The sequence below is a fragment of the Cupressus sempervirens genome, chromosome 4 (assembly GCF_028749045.1).
Source record: "Cupressus sempervirens isolate cs-2001-9-10 chromosome 4, ASM2874904v1, whole genome shotgun sequence".
Classification (NCBI taxonomy): Eukaryota; Viridiplantae; Streptophyta; class Pinopsida; order Cupressales; family Cupressaceae; genus Cupressus; species Cupressus sempervirens.
This window is the reverse complement of record NC_143121.1, coordinates 576565638-576588434: the sequence shown is the minus strand read 5'-3', so window position 1 is coordinate 576588434 and position 22797 is coordinate 576565638. Positions and strand designations below refer to the sequence as shown.

The following is a 22797-nucleotide window of genomic DNA, read 5'->3' as shown; positions in this document are numbered from 1 at the left end:
AACAGGTTGGACATTCCCGTGTAAGTTCATTGTCTCTCTTGCAGACAATCTGATTTTATAGACAAAGTCAGACAGCATTCATCACTAAGTTGTAATTAAAACAGATTAGTTTCTGAAAGAAAACCAATATATACTGTTGCAAGTTTCATGCTAAAATGGAGCATGTGGAAGGAAAATAGTATTGTGATTTCATTTCAAAATTTATCATTTCTTATGTTGGTTATTTTTTATTTATTTTTTTAGTTTCTTGTCTAAAAAGAGAGGCCACTGGTAATACCATTTATACCAAACTATCACTGCTCATTGAAACACAAGAGAAAAAGAAAACTCAAAAAAACTTTTTGCAAGAACACTGCTGTCAGCTGAACAGAGAACTGAAGTAAACATCAGATCAAAGACAGATGGGTAATTTCACAAAATAAGTAGTGAGGCGTAAATTCTCCTACTTATTATCCTTAAATTTAAAAAAATACACTCAAAGTCTTCAACTCTCAGTAATTGCAACCACAATTAAACAAAAACAATGGGCGCTCTCCTCTGTATAAGAAAAGAGGAGAGAAAAGGGCAAACCCTCAACCACCTTAACTTATTCTATGACAAACTAACTTTGATTATTCAATGTAACGGGGCTTAAAGAACTTGTGATATGATATACAAGTATATGTAATCCTATATTTACAAAGTGTTCATGCTCTACATGCAATCTGTCAATCTAGACCTAACCTATCGAAGCATGACAAGAGGAGTATCCAAAACAATTGGATAGCACTTTCAAATAGTGTCAACAAATCTCTGAACTTTTGCAGACACTCACGTAGCACTGTTGCATCTAGCTCACCTGTATGTTGTGCAATATCAATTACCTTTCGAACTATGTTTGTGCTCTCAAAGCTTACATTGTTACACTCTATCACTTTATTCTCCAGATTTCTCAATGAAGTTTTGTAGCCTGTCAATATGTCATTCGTGCTGAAATCAAAATTATCCACCTCAAGCTGTAGGCAAATAACTCTCGTGAACTCTGTCAAAGCATCTTCTTCTTTAGCAAGTTCACCATTTCCAGTAGTCACTTTGCATGTCAGTTCTAGAAAATATCCATTGACGATGAACTCTTTGTTGTCAAATCGATCCACTGTTGCCTTGATTTCTACCACCAAACCTTGCATAACCTCTTCCTAATTGACCATTAGATGCATATAATCATAATACATCTCTGCTGAAGAGATGATCGACAATCGGGCAGAACATCTAAGTCAACTTTTGTCATGCTTTTCCAAACATCAAGGTCTGCATCAAGAAGTTTGACCTTTTGGTTTAAAGAAGGAGCTCATTAGTTTAGCTGAAATCTGCCTTCCTCATTTCAGCACCTTATAAGCACCTTGAATCACTTGCACACCTTGTGATTCTAGGCGAATGCACCAATCATCAATAACTTTTGTCTTCCACTTATCTGCATGAGGTGCTCAAGAAAAGATGTGATGGGATCAACTCTTTGAGAAGAGTTATCCATTTTTTCTATCATCTCAAGAAGATAGTGCATTTAGTTCTTCAGCTTATTCTTCTTCTCCCATAGCTTATTATTCCTCTATGTGAGCAACGTGATTGCATCTTATGCGTCCAATTGATAACTGAGGCGTATTTTCTTACCAATTTCAACTCGGATGAGCATGTAATCAATGGTTTGTATCTCCTTAGCAGGGTTATCAACCAAAGGTTCAACTAACTCAACATACTTGACCTCACTGGCATCAACTACGACCCTTGAAAGTGTTTTTTTCATTTTTATTCTTAGGGACCTTGGATTTATTGACTTGTTTGAAGTCTAATTCCTCAGTTGGAAGTTCTTCCTTCTTTGCCTTTTGTGTTATTGAACTCAAACCATGGGATAAGGTGAAAGAGGATGAACTCGCCATTGATATAGTTACTAGTGTAGTAATCATTTATATCTATTATTGTGCAACTATAGTCACAATAGGAGTCTTTGTTAGGATAGCCACTAGTGTTGGACTGTTTCATGTAACTTCATCCATGAACTTCTCAAATTGTGTTGTGGTATGAATTCTTTAAGACTCTGCATCTTTGACCCTAAGAACTTTACCTGCGCCCTTGCTGCCTTTGGTAGTGGGCTCCAGGATGGATGCGATTGAAGGCTCTACTGCAAAAGTAGAAGTGCCGTCCTTCTCCTTTCCTCAGATTTCAGATCTTAAACCAACACTAGAGCAGAGATCCTCCATCATTAGAGCAGAGATCCTCCAAGACATTGTCTCTCTACTATTTGTCAACATCCTCATCCAAATAATCCTCAACAAATGGAGCCTCACAGCTTCAAAGCTAAAAACATCCTCCTCACAAGAGCCATCTCCCATGCCAACACAAGAAGAAATTGTTGCTGCAAGGAGAAGAGAACATCTTCCCCATCCTTCATCCCACTCTCAACGTCACTTGCAAATCTACTTTGCCTATGTCTGCTAGGGTCTCCACAATTGTTGTCTTTCCCATTTCCATTTAATCATGTCTAAAAAAAAATTTATTTTTGTGATGCATTTGGGCATTTAAATCATCCGATTTGAGGATTTGGTTGATGATTTTGTAGCCGCTTAAAGTTATGATTAGCACTTAGTTTAATTTAAATTTTCTTGATGAAGATTCACTCTTGTTTCACAAATCAATATAATACAAACATTGCATGTTTTCAGGTTCATCCCAATTGAGGGACATTACATAGAGTGGTGCTGAAAAACTCAAATCTTGCTTTTATTGACCTCGCCAAAACATGGAAGAAGTTAGTGAAACAGTCTATGAGATGGAGTTGCCAATAGATAACCAAATTCATAATGCTTCATATGTGTATTGCATCAAAAGGCACTTGAAGTTGATATGCATATTGCACAATTAGTTCATTTGCTACTCTCGGAAGATGAGGGAAAACCTATACTAGTTACAAAGACCATCATTGTTATATGGGAAAAGAAACTTAGATAGAAGATATCACAAAGTACTTCATTTATTGGAAGAACCTTGTGGCCAAAGATACTACTTAGTGGGGGCCAAAAAAAATCATATATCCAACACTATATTGTTTGAGGGAAAGCAATTTAGGAAGGGAGGACTAGTAATGCCCCTTTTTTATTTGATTTGTAGAACAAACTTTGTCAGCAGTTAGACAAGTGAGTCTTGATTGAGTCCCTGTCCACAAATAGAAAAGAGACATCTTTAAGTTAGAAAAATGAAACTAAATCTCTTGTTGAAGCAAGGTTTCGTCTACCAATTAGGTCATTGTTAATTAGAATAAGAATATTTCATTTGTACTTATAAACATACACACTAATAGTTATTCTCAGCAAAGAGTAGTAGTGTTGGGTCGATTAGTTGACAGCAAATAGTGGGGAGTTGATTGTCAACTAGCAACCATCAATAGTAGATAAAATTCCATTTATATAGGATGGCTTGAGTCAATGAATATATATATATAGCATTGAGATGGAAGAATAGGCATCATTGATCATTGCAAGCAAAAACCAATTTCTTTCCATGGGTTGGACATGGGGTTTTATCAGTTACTGAGGATGAAATCTTTCAGGAAAAAATGTCTTAATTATTGTGAGGACAAAAAATCTTGGAGGTGCAACACAAGTTCTAGATTGCAAACAGAATCATCACATTTATGTCACAAAAACGAAACTTGGACTCAACGTGAATTTGGCAAGGCTTGAACCGACTTGGGACTCAGCAAAAAAAATGGCAAGACTTGGGAATACCCAATTTCTAGCGAATCTTGCCTAGGGTGAGCTTTAACCGAGTCCAAGGCCCCTAGCACTCGGCCAGGGTTATTAGCTCGAAACTCACGAGTCCTGGGAAGTCCAGCAACTCTAGTTTACACATTTTGAATACTTAATTGTTTACTGTGTTGCAATAAGTTTTCTAGATTTCCATTTGAATTGTTACCAATAGAAATTATTAATTATATATATCTAGTACCAGCAAGCACACCCCTAGCTCTAAAAGCCCTGTCCTCATTCCGAAAATGATCCAAGAACTTGGGGATGGCCAAAGGAACTGAAATGGTTGACTAGTGGCATTAATTGCTTGTTTCCTCTCAAGGATAAATTTGCAGTAGTTCAATGTGAAGAACTCGCAACAGGTCTCAGAAGGAGTCACTTGCTGGCTATAAGAGAACTTCTATGTTGGATCAAACCTTAGCAGAGATATCTAGACATGTGATCTAATGGGTGCAACTCCTGAGTGCAGTTTCCAACAAATACAATGATGTTGATCCACTCTAATTATGTATTTATGATGAACAGCTTCCAATGTATTAAAAGCATACAAAAATGGAGGTTGAAATTGCTGTGAAGGCCTGTAGCTGTGCTACAGCAGTGATAGAACTGTCCATGTGCCTTTCCCCACCTAGGTGTGAGCTCTGGAGACGAATTAGAGCAGTGCTGCAGGTCTGGCAATGTTGTCGATATGCAAACTTTCCACTTTAAGATGCGCTTCTAATTCCTAGGTACAATTCACTAGCCTTCAATTTAAATGAAAATTGAAGAGGACACTGGTTTTGATGCAGTGTTGGGAGATGCAGATTAGGAGCAGCAATGTACTTTTTCTTTTGTATTTTGATTTCCATATAGTGATTGAACATGAAACTATATGGCAGCAGTGCCTTTGGGCAATTTGTATATTAGGTTTTTAATATGACATGCATATTGACAATGAATTATGGAGTTTGAATGCATATTGAGCATTTAAAAGTTCTCATACCAGTTGAGTATTAAAATGTTGTATGTTAAGGCTCTATAACATATAAAGGCACACTTTATCCAACTTGAACAAATAGGAAACAACTAGCTACCCAGTAGGCTCCTTCAAATAGTAACACAAAGCTTGAGGTAATCTTTCAACCATTGTCATTCTGATACTGAAAAGAGATATGCCTAGGCAGATTTGGCCTAATGTTTAGTTGATCTAGTGTTAAGTTCCTATAGCAGTTTCATTTTAAATTTGATGAGAACAAGAAAAGAACAAGAGTTGTAACTGCCTAGTAAGGATTCTATGACATAAAAAGCTCATTATCCATAGTTCCATTTCATAGATCCTCTATTTTAATTCTATAAATGATTGTTGCAAGATCATCATGCTGGTCAATTTTGAAATATCGAACCCATTTCAGTTCGCTATTGTATTTTGAAAGATTTTTTGGCATACATTAAAAAGAAACTTCATTCTTACTCCTTTGACATGTCATTTCTTTCTTGTATAGCTTTAGTTTTATATTCAAAGTATTGGTAGTGGAATCCCTTCCCATTAATCCCTTTTCCTTTATTATAAATATGCATATAAGATTGTAAATGCTATCATTCTATGCTTTTTCCATAGATCAGGAGGAGATCTTTCCCAAACAATAGTGGGGAGACCCGGAATATGGCACAGTGCCTCTATTAAATTTGGTCTCCACGGATATTTATAGGGATAAATGGTAGATTGATGTTTATGTATATATCTGCATGCTTATCTGTCTGTCCATCTATCTAGTTGTCTATAGTGGGCAGATATGTGTGTGTAGAAATAAAATGCGCACATATATATTCCTACACAAATATTCCTCTTTTGATGTTTGATGATTAAAACTTCTAGCAAACATAAACAATAAGTTCCAATTCCCTACTAAAAGTAATAATAACCATTCACCAAACTTGAAACAAGTTTTTTATTTAATTAAATTCCAAATCAATACATATGATTTAGAACTTGGCAGCTATGTGTGGCACCTGCTTGCATAATTGACATCCCTGAAATCGCAAGTATAACTCCCAACATGTAGAACGACTCTTTCAGAATCTATAGCCCACCTGCCAATGGAGTTCGGCCTCACAATGAAGCTCCCGCAATATATTATCAGATGGCAGGCCAGTATGATGCTGACGGCTTACCCAGAAATGCAGCCGCAGACCCTTTAATGCTCGATTTCCCTGATGGCAGTAACTTACGGGCCCAATGCAAACCACAACTCTCACGCAATGATTGCCTTCCCTCACAACACACATGACCTCCAATATGCAGATTGTGTTACCAGTTCTAGGATAGTTTGATGATGAATTAGAAAAGACAGCCAGTGAGGTCACAATCTATGCCCTCAGTTAAATTCGATGAATCCAATCTATGCAGATAATCAACTGAATCCTTAGCCACAGCAACAACAATAGGAGGAATTTCCAAATTGCTATACAACAGCAGCAATTTGCAAAACCAATCTTTAGAGCAATTCTTAGAACTTAATGAAACCCAGAATTATAACAGCAATCTCCTAGACACAGATAATGACAATTAGGAGATTTAACCATTGAAGCCACTATACCTCAGCAGAGACTTCAAACATCAGAAAACTCAGAGACCCTTATATTTCAGCAAGGTCTCACAATTCAGACTTCAGGAAAAAGCCACAAAGGCAACAAAAGCAATTATATTTTCAAGCCTGCTTTTCCCAATGAAATGAGCTCTCATTTATAACCTTTCGTTGGCCAAAGTTTCCTAAAACACTCTATTTCATAAATTGTGGAAGTTTCCCAAAAGAACCCAACACTTGAAACTTTCCAACACACTTTTTAGAAATATCTCTTAAAGTCATTATTATAATAATGCAACTTAATAATAAATAAATAAGAGCTCATGAAATTAATAACTATGTTTACTGCAGGTGACGACCAACTGTCGAAGCCACCCACTATGTTTAATGCAACTTAATAATAAATAAATAAGAGCTCATGAAATTAATAACTATGTTTACTGCAGGTGACGACCAACTGTCGAAGCCACCCACTGCACTACAAAAAATAGCAACTGCCAAAAATAGTAAGTCCACAGCTGGGACCACCAAAACAACCTGTCAGCTCATGAGGGTCACTATGATGAGCTAGCTCTATCAACTACGTGGACCTGCCAAAAATGGGGACATTACAGATTCTTTGCATTAAAGTCAAAATTTAGAACTACCATTGCTACCGTTCCTATTGCATGAGATTGCTAAGTACCAAAACCACACTATAATTTATGTTCAAAGAGTTTACACACTTTCGCTCTCATTCATCTTTCGTTTCAATAAAAATTTCCATAACTATTCCCTGAAACTAGCTTATGGCCCCTCTTTCAACACATATGGCCAAATCGCATGTATTAGCAAAGTAATTCTTATTTTCTTCATGATTTTACAGCATTATGTAAGTAACACCTCTCTGACCCAAATTGTAAGATACACAATGTTAGACAAACCAATGAGTCCTCGAGTGTACCCTCAACATCATAAAATTTGACCATTTGAATCAACCTAAAGAGAGAGTTAACATCAGCTAGAAGGAATTGGAGCTAATCAGAAAAAATAAGAGAGAGGAATTAAACTAAAATGGCCTATTTACAAATCAATCTCTGCCTTGGACCTGATTGTATCGTATATCAAGACTGGAAACTAGCAGGAATGCCCATTTTATACTTTAAAAAATATGTTTTCATCATGATAACAGTTTCCCTCCAATCCACACTCATAAACAGAGATAAATAAGCTATTCACAGTGTATAAGTTTGTACTCATGGTAAGTGGATATCTTTTGATCCTCGTTCTCAATAGACAAATTGGACTGAAAATTTGTGGCAGGTATTTACGTATCGAATCATACTATTTTGCTACTAATCTTTAGTTTGAAAAGTACATTTTCATCTAGCCACATCAGTATTTTATAGATTATAAATAATCCAAATGGCAATATACATTGCCAAATAATTAGCTATTTTTAATTTCTTTATACCCAAATTTGGCAATCCTTAATGTCAAATTGTTTACAAATCCTGCTGCACAATCCTAAGCATTGGCCCAGATTGAGTGCTGATGATTTTGTTAAATAAAACTAAACAAGACCCAAGAGACAAGAACTAACCCAAGATGATGCTTGCAAATTTCATAAATATGTTGTTCATATTCCTCCCCACAATAATGTTATTGTCAAAGGATGTTTTTATGTAAACACCCAGCAAGAATACAATATTTTGTCAAGTATTTCAAGAATAGCCAAACATCAAATGTTAATATTTGTAATTTTTTGTAAGATAATGGCCATACTTGTGTAGAAGGTATTGTGTGAATATCAAAGATTAATACAAAAAATGTCCTCGAGACAGACATGATTTATCTTGATATCATATTTTAATATTATTTGGTTCATATTTCTTTCCCCCCAACAATTATTATTGTAGGGAAGATATTTTTATTGAAATGCAGAAGAAAAAGAATCCATTCTTCCAAAAGTATTTCAAGAGTATTAAGACATCAAAATTTATATTTTATATTTTGTAAAAGTGTGGACATACTTGTGTAGAAGAAATCATGTGAACTTCATTGCCACCATCAGCTGTCCATATCAATGTGCTGTTTGGCTCCAAGTAAAAGTGCTCTTGACCCCCAATTTGCACTTCTCCCTCTATTATTTTTTGGCATAATCCAGAGTTAAAGCACTCATTAACATCACCCTTCTGAAGGATCTTTTCAGTGTTGGGATGAAAACTACCAGCTTCAAGGGCATCCTTTATGCATAATACTGCTGGCAACTCCTCATACTCAACCTGTATTTTTTGGGATGCTGTCTTTGCATTTTCATGTGTATCAGAAACAACAATACCAATGACCTGAAATACAAAATAGATAGTACTCAAGTAAGGTCCAAATACGTAACAACTCTTTCTGTTTTACTATAATTATCCACATAATCACTAAAAGAGAAAGTTCAAAAATTAGAAATTATATCAACAGAAGTATATGATTCTATTTAGAGGTAATGCCAAACTTGAAATATAATATTGTTTTTTATGCCAAACTTGAAACATAATATTGTTTTATTAAACGTGGCTATACAACACCAGAAAATACTCCAAGTCGGTATATATTTTATTACCAAATGCTTGCCGTATAGAAATATCTAGTTCATGATAATTGCAGAAATAGTACTAGCAAAAGGCCCTGGCAATAAAAGGAAGATTCTCTAAGTCACTAAAAAGAATGCATCACAACTAATGTCATAAATCCTCAATTGAGTAGGCTACATGAGGTGAGGTAGGTGGATGAATGACAAAATATAGATAATGAAATTTAAGGGGTGCCTTTGATCTTGCAAAAGATTTCAAATCATTTAGACCACCGATAAATGAGTAAAGCATAAGACATCCCACCTGACCCACACAAGTCACGAATTTTGATGCAAACAGCTCCTCGTCATTTATGACAGCTCCAATATCATTTCCTCCAGGTACATCCTTTGATATGAAAAAACCTTCAAAACCAGGAACTAATTTGGCTGCTGAGTCATCAATAGAACAAATTCGTGCATGTGGCTTCTTACTCAATACCAGGGCAGCATGTAAACCATTATATGGCATTGGCACATCATCAGCATATTCTGCTTCACCAGTCACCTGGAAACATTTGTTCAAGTTATTAAATATGATAAATGCTCACATAATTCAATCTCTAAAACAAGTGATCATTAGATACTCACAAAATAGACATGAACATGTTTGTGTAACATGTACTTGCAAAACTCGTAGCATAAATATCATTATAATTTATGACATCAAAAGTATAAATACAAGAAGAATGACATGAAATAAGACCATACAAGCCATTCTCTACGGGCTTTATCCTAACTTTACAGAATATTATATCTCAAATCACGGAGATGAGATTGGAATTGAGTAAAGAGTTTTGCATCAGGGGAAAAGCCAAGGAGATTTTAAAAAGAGAGCAAGGTGGCATTTTGTACTGGAAAAGGACATGTAGAGATGTGGTGCAAACTAGATAGTTTGGAACTTGTGACAGTAGTAAGATGTCGTATATAAGTTCATGCTCTGCACCACATAGTTTGGAACTTGTGACTGTAGTAAGATGTCGTATATAAGTTCATGCTCTGCCCATTAACTTGGGTGAAATAAAGATATTCAACTTCTATCTTTCTTTTTCACCTGATTATGGATCAAGAGAGTTCTCTGAAACATTAATCAAATATTCGCTAGACATGTTTTCACAGAAGCCTGTTTTCCAGTATTCATGTGCTGTCAAAAAATGTTGTCTCTAACTAAAACATCATTTGACTAATCTCCAGAATTTTCATGAGGTTTAAATTGAAAAACTTTGATACCAAAAGTCCTTCAGAGATAAAGACAACACTCACGCCACACAAAATTTCTTTTACCAATCCAAGAATTATATATTTCAATTTTCAATTATTTTTCATCAACTCCTGTTTGAAGTAACATATCTTAGATAGCTAGCTTTCCAAGACATTCGTTTTAATCAAAAAGCCTATACCCTACAATCTGACAACTGGAATATGCCCTTTTTTGTAGGAAAGAAATAATTTAATAAGTTAGTTTGAGTTGCCTGAAAAGTCACATTAATTTTATTTAAAAAGGTAACTATTCCTTTATTATTAAATTATCAAATTCCTAAAAGTGATATTATAGTACTTTAAAAGAGGACCTAATTTGATGTTGCTAGACCAAAGAGCAAAATAAAATATAAAAACTTGAAAGAAAAAAAATTGTAGATTTAATCTATTGGGTTAAAAAATAGACAACAAGAGATTATAAAAGGAATCATGCTTCGAGAAAAGCATCCATCATCTTGTTTAAAGTTCCCTATCTTGTAGATTGAGCATTTGGACATCATCTTTTGGCCAAAGGACAAAAACCTCTTGGTGTCTAAACAAGATTTGGGGATGAAAAACCTCTTGTAATTACTCAAGCAAAAATATTTTAGGGTGAATTTTTGGTTTAGATATTTAACCTGAAATTGCCAAAGACCTAGAATTTACCCTTTTTCATTTAATTAATTGCAATTGCACCTCCCAGATTTGTATTTGCATCTCAGTACCCTGATGTTACTGCCTAAGCCTCACTAGTTGTGTCATGAGCAAACTCTTATTCCATTTGACGTTCTACATTTCTTCTAGATCATACTTGTAGCATACCCTACACAAGGATGCAAAAAAAATTGAAATGGAAAATAAAAGACATGAGCTGACTACCTTGATGAGAAACAAATTGATTTCTTTCATAGGCTTAACAAAAATATCCTTGTGTTCCATTCATCCATGCATATATTACTTTCTTTTACATGCTGATTAAGGCTGCTAATGTGAGTGTAAATCCCTCAACAGACTTTCTGTCATTGATGCAATACTGAGGAGAGTTCTCAAGATTTTGGATGTAGTAGAAATGCCCAAACTACAGATATGAATCTTCTCATTCCCCTGTATGCTTTGAGCCATAATGACACAGCACTAGTATAAAGTCCTAGTGACCCTATGCTCACATTTAGATTCCTTCACAAATTATAGTCTGCTACTCTACAATAACGACAATCAGATTTAGATTCATAATTGTTCCATACTTTGCCACACATCAAATCATGGTCAAAAGTTACCAAAACAGCTTGCATTAACCAGTTAAAATACTTGTCCCATCCTGAAGAGGAATGCAACAAGTCGGTTAATCATTTTAAACAACATGATACAAAACTAATGTCACCCATGAGACATCTCAATAATCTCATGCAGATATTTCTAGCAAACATAAACCTGATGGTGGCCTATTCTCAAATCAATCATTGAGAAATAAGGGATAATAATGTCTTACTTAGCATCAATTTTTTATTCATGGCATGTTGAAATCCTCCAATAATGACACTATCAAGATACTATGTTGCTTACCATATAATGAGATAGTATGAATGATTTCCATCACTAACCTACTAACTCCCTTGCTTGTAAGAAGTAATCCTTTCCATGACCTCTCCAGACACTAATTCTTTTCCTTTAGATATGAAATGCTGATTCTATATGTCATGGAAAGCAGTCGTTGTACACACCTCTATCAAATTTTTCAATATAAAACTTACCATATAGCTTGTGTTTTCCCATGGCTAAAAGTTGTCTACTCGTCCAAGGATGGCATGAGAATTTATAAGCAACAGCAATATTAAATCCATCAAAAATTTAACATTCATGTGTTCTGCTCCACTACATAGAATATAGACTCTTCTGCGAGGCCGTATTTGAAGTCTTGCATCGTTCTTGCAATGATCTACATGATGATAACAAATTGGCCACGATATAATAAGAAGCATATCTCTATTATTGTCAACACTTGCAGAGCTGGAACTAGAAGATGTCTCAGCATCTTAGTTGCCGGATTCGTCCCCTGCCGCTTGGATTCGGGTTCGGGTCCGGATTCGTCCCTGGGTTCGGTTTGGGTCTGGGCAAGGTCCTTAGTTTTAACTGTGGATTCGTCCGGGTCCTTGCTGAAGTGAACCCAGATGAACCCACAGCGAACCCAAGGCTAAAACAACATTAAAATTTTAATTGTTTTCTTATGCAACTCTCAAAGGAACTTAATAAAAAACATTTCACTCATCTAATCCCTTATGTCAAGGAGGAGGACGATGATATAGCAGCATATGGGACTAGTGGAACCAGTTTGGGTTCCAATGATGAAGATCTAGTTATAGTTGCAGTTGGGGATGAAGCCATTGATCCCTCATTTTGTGATGATCCATTTGACCCTTGAAGGGCATTTGATACTATGATTATTGATAAACTACTAAAAACTTGTCATCTATCATCATGTTTCAATCTTTATTATTTGATGAACTAGTCTTTCTTTTGCAATTTAGTAATTCAATGTATTATTTGATGAACTAGTCTATGTTTTGCAATTCAGTAATTCAATGTATAATTTTCTTTACAATCATGAAGATAGATTAATGAGCGAGTATTTAATGCTTTTAGATTCAGGTAAAAACAGGTTTTGAAGGGACCCGAAACCCTTTGGCATTTGGCATTGATAAATGATCAAGCAACAATTGTTCATATTGTGAAATGACTTTGTTTTGCAACTATGCATGTTTCTCTTGTGTGTGTGTGTGTTTATATGCATTTGGCATTGATAAATGATCAAGCAACAATTGTTCATATTGTGAAATGACTTTGTTTTGCAACTATGCATGTTTCTCGGATTCGGGGACGAGTTCGGGTTCAGGGTTCGGTTTGTGGATTTGGGCAATTTTTTATTTCTATACTCACGAACCCACCCATGAACCCAAATGGGGAAATAAAAAATTGCCCAAATCCACAAACCGAACCCTGAACCCGAACTCGTCCCCGAATCCGAATCGGCAACTTAGCTCAGCATCCTTAACAAAGATGGAGTTATCAAATCATTGAGTTATTTCCAAGATTACCAAGAGACGGTGATATTGAAGACTCCAGAGAGTGGTGCTGGTACTACTACAGCTAAATTTAAAAAATAGGAGATGGTGGTAATTGGAGAAGCCACTTTTTTTAATAATTTAATAATTTCAAGAAAGAATCAGCACATAGAACTTTGAAAACAAGTACAGAGGCAAAGTTTAACTTTAAATACACAAATGTCAAATTACATCGTGCCAAAGACTCAAAATGTTCAAAACTTGCACTACAAAATTTGTATTAGATTACCATTACATATTGAATTTCAAAAATAATGATATTATAATGATGATACACATTCCAAAGAATATGAGATGCCTAGGTATGAAAAATTGTCGAAATGTTGAAAACTTGCACTACAAAATTCATACTAATTTCCATTACATATTGAATTTCATAAATAATGATAGTATAATGTGATATGTAATCACCCTCCTCAAATCTGCTCTCAAAAATGCTGATTAAAGCTCAAGGAATTTCATCAAACAATTCACATGCAAGGGACATATGACTGATATAGTATTTCAGATTGCTTTAAATGACTCTTTCTTCAATTTGCATCAATGAGAATCTTGTGCTAGAAGACTCAAAATGGACTACACAATGACCTAACATGAGTGTGCAACTAATTTTGACAATATTCAGTGCATATATATGATCTAAGCATGAGAAATGAACACCTACAGCCAACTGGCATTTTTACAAACAGTTGGTATGCAAACTAACTAACTGATAAATAATGATATTGAATTGCTTAAATGACACCAGCAACTATTATCTTCTTAGTTGCAATGAAATTTCTAATACAATGCTCATGAAATATGGCCAAGACTTTTGGCATTTACATGGATACAAAAAATGATAATGTTGGTACAATACACACCTACAGCTAAAACTTATACACCTAAAAAGCAATACTAACAAAGGAACCTGGTTGTAGATGGCTGTAATAATTTTCTTCAATGCTGCCCCTTCTGCTTTGCTTTTCCCAATTTGCTTTTTCGAACTGCTTTTTCAAATCTGCTTTTTCGAACTGCTTTTTTGGACTGCTTTTTTCGAACTGCTTTTTCGCCCTGTCTTTTCGGTTCTGCTTTTTCGGACTGCTTTTTCGACCTTTTTTTTCGGTTTTGCTTTTTAAAAAATCAAACCCTCAATCAAATCTCTGTCCAAACTGAATATACCAATGAAGATCAACATGAAATGGCTGAGTACCACTTCCAATGTGCAACCCTTCAAAAGGTCTTTCACTTCCTCAGTTATGCAATTTCTTGAGAGGTATCGTTTTCAAGGATTATGCTGAATATTTGCAGACTATCAAGCTCCACAAATGCTCATAAAAGATGTAGTTGAGTTACCAAATCCTGTCCATGCAAATGAGAGGTCAAGCCCTCTATTTATTCACTTTTCTAAGAGGTTGCTAAGAACTTCTAGAAGCATCCATTATAAAAACTCATTATAATGCACTTTTATAATTAAATAACTTTATAAAATAAAAAGTGCAACTAAACTTAAAATTATAACATGTAGGCCGCGTATAAAAAAGTACTGATAAAATAATATCTGCAAGAGCATAATAAATCATCCAATCCTCAAATAAACGCTAGAATGACCCTCTCATCACAACCACCACTCTATGAGAGTCCGTGATAGATTGATTCGGCACGCAAAACGATGTCAACCAAAATGGGAACATTACAGTCCTCCCTTCCTAAAATTGCTTTTCCCAAATGTAGTCATGAACTGTATTGCTATCAGTCAACGTAGGCTCCTGCAACAACCTCTGAAATATAACCAAGAGGAATCCATGAATGGATCATCAATCACAGTGCAACTGAACTCCAAATCCACTATTGCCACAGTCAGGAACCCACGAGGCACAAACTCTCAAAATATCAGACCCCAAGTAGAGTAGATCACCCAAACTTTCAACATAATAAACACCATCCACACAACCCACCGTGTTATGTGGAATGCATACTCCAACTCTGCTACAATGGTGACCACTCCCACATGAAACTGCACCAAATACAGAGAATCCACACACTATACATCTACTGCAGTTAACACAACTCTGCAGATTACCGACCACTGTCTCATAACCATAACACCTATGCACTGTTGATGGTGAATAGTCATTACACGGTAGATAGCAAAAACGAGAGCCCAGTCCAAACCTGTCTGCCATCAACTCCTCAACACATGGATCAAAAGCAAACCGATGAACATATCCTACAGTATAATGCTAGTAAAAAGAACCAATCCCAGTCAAAGACTCATCCTGCAGATGTGATACGACCAACTGTGACTGATCATCAGCTAAGTCAAATGATGATATAGCCAAGGGCGCAGAATCAACAACATCACTAGTCTTTGTGCCCTTCAAGTCAAACATACCACAATGCTCAGCTGCAGCGCCTAACTCAACTGAACCTACCTCTAGTGGAAACGGACCAAAAATGCCAATACTAGTGTCGTGGACAGATATATCCTCATCTCCACTGCCTCTATCAACCTCGACCATGGACATCCTCGGATCACCAGACACCACGGTCCATGATTGTACAGAATCTGGTAAAGATTGAAGTTGTTCTAACTCCATGGTCACCTTAGCTAAATGAAACTGTGACTCCTTGAAAGCCAACTGTGTACTCTCAAGAAATTCAGAAGTCTCCTCGAGCTGCTGAGTAAGCTCACCTCATCTTCCTTGACCAATAACGCGTCATATGCTGTACTGCCCCACTCCATAAGATAATCTCTGTCAACTACTAACTGCATATAATCCTGTCTCAGAATCCGGATAGCCTCCCATAAAGAGTGGATCTCTGTCAAGGAAAGATAACTGCCTCCCTGCTCATCACTAGTAGGAGAACCCCATCCATAAACTACTAACAACTGACGAACAGCATCGAAATGCTCGCAAGCGATAGAAATGTCTTGCTCGCCAACTCTCAACTGACTAGACACATGATTGGGCTGACATGATTGTGCCAACTGGTCGAACTCCTATACTCTATCCCTGGTACACTGTCCAAAGGAGTAACCTCTAAATAGCTATCATCTGTACTACTCAGATCCTGGGACTCTCCTATAAACTCTGTCATCTCTGAGAAATCATCAACATGTGACTTGACTGTAAAAGAAAACTGAGTCCTTGCTATACGCGCTAACTCCCGAACTGAGCTCACCTCAAGACAAAGCTCGTCCACATGTCTCTCAGAATCTTGGAGAGCCAACTGAATACACACCAAGGAATTCCGAGTATCCTCCAGCTCATGAGAAAGCCGGTCAACCTCCTCCTTCTTCAATGCATCTAAATAGATCCCTGCAAGATTAAGGAGATGATCGCGATCTGAAAGTAGGTGTATGTAACTTACCTTCATTGCCTCCATGCCTTCCTTGATCTGTTGTAAGTTGTCACAAGAAGAACCTGTTGTGACTCCTTTTAAGTCTCTCCTATAGTTGAATCATCCAAATGTGATTCTCAATCAATCCATGTATCCTGTCATGATGAGATAAAGCCGTGACAATATTCTTGTCCCTTGTCTTTAGCTGGCTTGCCAAACCAAGTAAAGAGCTACTAGCCTCTATCTCATGTGAAGAAGCATCCAACTGTGCTTGATACTCATTTTCTGCAAAGTCCTGAATGCTCACTTTCTGATCAACTGTAATGTCCTCAAACATGACAGTATCCGCAACTGCTGTAACTTCATCCAGCCCAACTGTACTGGAATCACTATCTGTGTCAATCACACAATCCGGTGTGCTTGTGATATCACCTTCTGATGCTACTAGCTCAACCTGCACAACATTTGTAACCCCTTCTGCCTGTGAAGATGATGCAGATAAACCATTACTTGAAAATGTGCTAATGTCTCCCTGTATCGAATCAGCATGTCTGTTAAACTCCTCATACAAGTTTTTACCTGTCATAGGGAAGGTACGATCATTAGGCCTATCAAAACGTTCAATCAATCTCTCCGTAAACTCTACATATGAGGTAATGAGTGCATGACCCATAGTGACCATACCATGATGCCACCACTCGTGTGCTAATCCATCCAGGTGAATTGTTGCATACTTAATAGCTTATTCCTTAGGCATAGGGTTCATTTGAAAGTATGTGTCAAGCTTTTGAACCCAAGCTCTTGCTGTAGGCTTCCCCGAGCCATCATAATATGGTAACTGAAGTTTCCCTACTTTCTTCCGTAGCTCATAGCTCTGGTTCCTGTCATGTCCACGTGGCATATGCTTCATCCGCACATCTATATACTCCCTAAAGGTAATTGCAGCAGAAAAATCTGGACCTCCGGCTTCCCAATCTCTCCTCAGTTGGTCCTGTATATTAGTGATCTAGGGCTCTGGTACGAACTGCTCTGGAGCTCTAGGAGGAAATGTGGGAACCATGGGCCTCGAACTCACTGTCTTAGTTTGCTGGGGTGCATGACCAAAATTGTTCCCAACTTGTTCGCCTCCATTATGTGTCCCATCCTGATTATTACCATTCTGATTATTTCCTCCACCCATATTAGCATTCAACCCCATTTGACGAGCCATCATCTGCATCATAAGCTCCAATCTCTGCCTCTGTTCCTGTGCTCTCTGCTCTGCTAATCGTTGTCCCTGTGCCAAGGTGTCTAATAACTGTAAGAATCTTTCCTCTCCCTGATCTGGACCAGCATTCCCGCCTCTGCCTAATCCTGTATTCCTGTTATCTCGGTCACCCATATTGCTGTCTTGATCAAAGAATACCTCCTCTGTGTCTGTATAACTGGATTCTATGTCCACCTGCACAGATGAACTAGACTGTTCGCTCTGCAGGTCTGAAATCTTATTTTGTCTTGCTCTAGTATTGCAAAAATTATAAGGCCCCTGTTGCATGCTCAAACATAAATGCTCTGATTTTAGTGTTTTGACACTTCGTCAAACACTTTCCCCTATATCCGGTTGTTCCAAATTCCCTATAAGACCTCCACAGGATGGCAGGACTTATAGCTCTGATACCACTGTAATGAACCTCTCCTCAAATCTGCTCTCAAGAATGCTGATTAAAGCTCAAGGAATTTCATCAAACAATTCACATGCAAGGGACATATGACTGATATAGTATTTCAGATTGCTTTAAATGACTCTTTCTTCAATTTGCATCAATGAGAATCTTGTGCTAGAAGACTCAAAATGGACTCCACAATGACCTAACATGAGTGTGCAACTAATTTTGACAATATCCGGTGCATATATATGATCTAAGCATGAGAAATGAACACCTACAGCCAACTGGCATTTTTACAAACAGTTGGTATGCAAACTAACTAGCTGATAAATAATGATATTGAATTGCTTAAATAACAGCAGCAACTATTATCTTCTTAATTGCAACGAAATTTCTAATACAATGCTCATGAAATATGGCCTAGACTTTTGGCATTTACATGGATTACAAAAAATGATAATGTTGGTATAATGCACACCTACAGCTGAAACTTATACACCTAAAAAGCAATACTAACAAAGGAACCTGGTTGTAGATTGCTGTAATAATTTTCTTCAATGCTGCCCCTTCTGCTTTGCTTTTTCGAACTACTTTTTCAGATCTGCTTTTCCGGACTTCTTTTTTCAAACTGCTTTTTCGGCCTACCTTTTCGGTTCTACTTTTTCGGACTGCTTTTTCGGCCTGTATTTTTTCGGTTCTGCTTTTTGAAAAATCAAACCCTCAATCAAATCTCTGTCCAAACTGAATATACCAATGAAGATCAACATGAAATGGCTGAGTACCACTTCCAATGTGCAACCCTTCAGAAGGTCTTTCACTTCCTCAGTTATGCAATCTTTTGAGAGGTATCATTCTCAAAAATTATGCTGAATATTTGCAAACTATCAAGCTCCACAAATGCTCATAGAAGATGTAGTTGAGTTACCAAATCCTGTCCATGCAAATGAGAGGTCAAGCCCTCCATTTATTCACTTTTCTAAGAGGTTACTAAGAACTTCTAGAAGCATCCATTATAAAAACTCATTATAATGCACTTTTATAATTAAATAACTTCATAAAATAAAAAGTGCAACTCAACTTAAAATTATAACATGTAGGCTGCGTATACAAAAGTAATGATAAAATAATATCTCCAAGAGCATAATAAGCCATCCAATCTTCAAATAAATGCCAGAATGACCCTCTAATCACAACCACCAGTCTACGAGAGTTCGTGATAGACTGATTCGGCACGCAAAACAATGTCAACCAAAATGGGGACATTACATGATACACATTCCAAAGAATATGAGATGCCTAGGTATGAGAAATTTTGTACTGTCCTGAGAGTGGAGAAAGTTTTGCAAGGATGTGTCCCAATAAGATATTTGAGAAGGCTGGAGATACTCAGTGGCTTCCATTATTTCTAATAGTTGAATTAATCTTACACAAAGATCTCTTATTAACATTGTGTGATCTTTATAGAAGAACAGCGGTTACTAAATAATGACACTACAATAAAACTGAATTATTGAACATCATTGATGAGTTTTCTCTAGAAAAGTAATTTAGTAGATTGATCGGAAGGCTATAGTGGCTATCATTATCATTACTAATAGATAAGTAATGATGATTTTGCAAGGGCGATTATTGAGGATAAGAATTGTAGTTTTTATAACACCTTCTGCAGCAAGTTTTCTGGTTTGAGATGTCAATTTCTGGTTGGGAGACTTTGGAGACAGTGGAAGACAGCAGCCAAGAGAACTTTATATGTAGAGACGTTTCCAGGGACGTCTCCAACACCGAAGACATGTTTCCGTCTCCAAAACACATCTTAGGGAGTGGGAGACGTGTGTCTCAGCTACTCGATTTCCCAATCTATACTCATAGTAACATCCAATGTACTACACTTCCTCCATTGATGTTTATATTACACTAGCAGCTTCCTCTTTATGGATAGAAGATTTTTCTCTCATTTTCATGGACATCCACTACTTACTTTAAATTTAACACCTTCCCTGTGCATTGCAGATTGGTCGAAGCTTTACACTCTCAAACTATTGCAAACTTGATTTCTCTTATTTCTGCTCTTCAGGCTGATTGTGCTCAAGTCCATTCATCAACATTTTAGGCTCCATTCCTATATTTTTTGGCTCCTCAACAAAAATTTCTCCTGTGTTGAAATGCTTTCACCTTTACCTTGACTTTTCTATCTCAACTCCAATGGTTCTTTGCAGAAAAAGCAAAGTTTCTTTCTTTTGAGCTTATTTATGGTATCATCATTTACTTTATTTGGAAGAACTAGAAGTGGGATCCTCCTTGGGCATAAATAATGTTGTTTTATATGGGGTTTCCTTTGCGTTGCTTAAATACGGTGTCTTTGAAAATAATTCATATGTCAATCTTGGTAGTGGCTCTAGCTCGGATTGCTCCTCACTCTACAAGAACATAGTGTCTTTCCCAAATTCAATGATTTCCTTCTTAGCAGCTTCGTTTTTTTCCTTTTCCTTAAACTATTAATGTAGTTATGGAATTTTCTTATTCATAACACCTTTAACATCTCTTCAAAAGGCAATGCATCTTTGAAATCATCCAACTACCTCTTATATACTTTGAAGATTCTATCAAATCCTTCTTCTTGTTTCCTAGGTACTGTCAAAAATCCTTTTCATAAAGGAAATTCTCATTGGTAGACCAATAATTCAGAAATAACCAAAAAAAAATCTAAAAAGTACACTAAGTAGGAAATGCTTTATTGTAATGTCACCATCAGGATGTGAAAATTTGTCCGCTTCCTTACTAAGAAATTGGTCTGCAGTTCACTAATTATATTATCATTATTACTGCAGAGCTTTGAACAAGTCAATACTGCACTCTGAGATCAAACCATTGAAATATAATTTATGAGCATAATGAAAATTAACTGTTTTTTCCACGAGATGGTCTGGTATAATTTTCAGTCTATTGGACTCTTCCTCTCTTCTCTTTGTGATTGAGCTACCAATCCATTTCTTGAATTATTAATGAATTGTACAACTACTATTCCAATGCACCTAATCTATCTCAAGATTCCACAGTGACCATATACAGTTCAACTGATAGTGTAGTATCTGATAAATATAAGTTTTAAATTTCATTGGTCGCTAGATAATGTGTTTGAATATTTGCCCTATCGTAATGCTTGGTCTCAACAATGGAACCAGATAAGACTCCACTTGAAGAATAGATCACACTCCCGTAATATCCCTCTGTTGTGACGCTTGTTCCACAATTCTTCCGTCTACATGGATTGCGAGCCATCTTGTCATAATGAAGAGTTGTTATAGTTCCACCATTAGTGTCAACAAAATCAACAATATGTTTTCCACTGATTGTGATTCTCATGGAACACTTATTTATACGTGTATAGCTTGTTCCATTATTGTGTCGGGTGACAGTTCAATGTAAGAAAAATCATTCTCACTGCTCTGGGAATCAGTATTTTGATTCAATAACTCAGACAGTTGCATCCATTATAATATTTCCATTCGTTTGTCAATCTAGATATTTCTCAATGGCTGAACAGTCATCTGCTGCTGGCAATAGGGAAATCTATTACACTGTAACTAATATGGTCAGCCTCTATACAGATTTGTGTGGGTAACCATTGATCTTTGGGAAACACCATTTGTTGTTGTGGTTTGTCCAGACTCCATTTATTTGAGGTTTTGCATTTCACAGATTGACAGGACAGTATCCATATTCCTAACCTGAGATCTCTTCCTATATTCCTGCAGCTGTGTTTCCATCACTGGCCTCCATAGATGGATGCTGAGTGAGATATTAGAAGTTGAGTTGAATCTACTGTCTGCTGGATCATTTTGGTTTCTCTGAGATGTCCCTCTAGATTGATAGCAATATCACTTTATATTCAGAAAGAAGGCTATGTCTCTTCTCATTGCATCTTTTCATATCTGTTAACTTTAATAAATACATATATTATGTTGTCGGTAAAAATACACTATAACCGACGGGATTAATTAGTGTCTGAAAGGTTGCGTGACAGTTGAGTCACCCCTTCAGGAGATATATGTACATTGTTCAAATGGAATTATGAATCATCATCGTACTCATGATTGTATACTCTTCTTATATGAATAAAGTACTATTGTGTTATGTGTTACATTCTAGTCTCTTAATGCAATAACTATCCGTTTACCTCGTACAGTAAACATTTGGCGCCATTGCCTGCCAAACCTGGTACAAAACATGTGTTATGAAGATTAATGTTGAATTTGCTCAATAAAGATCGAAATAAAATAAAGTAAAAGGACAATGTATGCACAACATGGGAAATATTAATTCTCACACAACAAGTAGAATGAAGGCAGAAGTTTCAACATCTTGTCGACAAGCACCAAAGTGGTGACAGAGCACAGACTGACAGAGTGCATTCACCTAGCAGACCGAGGAGTGCCGAGGACTTGCTTGAGGAGATGTGACAAAGATTGAATTTAGTCGAAGAGACAAGGAAGGAGTTCGTAAACTTGTACATGCCAAAGGTAG

General features: G+C 36.5%; 1 protein-coding gene across 1 annotated transcript in view; it reads right to left on the bottom strand.

Moving 5' to 3' along the window:
• Nucleotides 1-22797, bottom strand: part of LOC149562510 (xanthine dehydrogenase 1-like) — a 205887-nt gene that overhangs the window by 132226 nt on the left and 50864 nt on the right. Inside the window, exons 6-7 of the mRNA XM_089825993.1 lie at nt 9211-9453; nt 8356-8670 (exon numbers count right to left, since the gene is read on the bottom strand). Coding sequence (XP_089682119.1) covers nt 8356-8670; nt 9211-9453 — 558 coding nt within the window. The remainder of the gene's footprint in view (nt 1-8355; nt 8671-9210; nt 9454-22797) is intronic.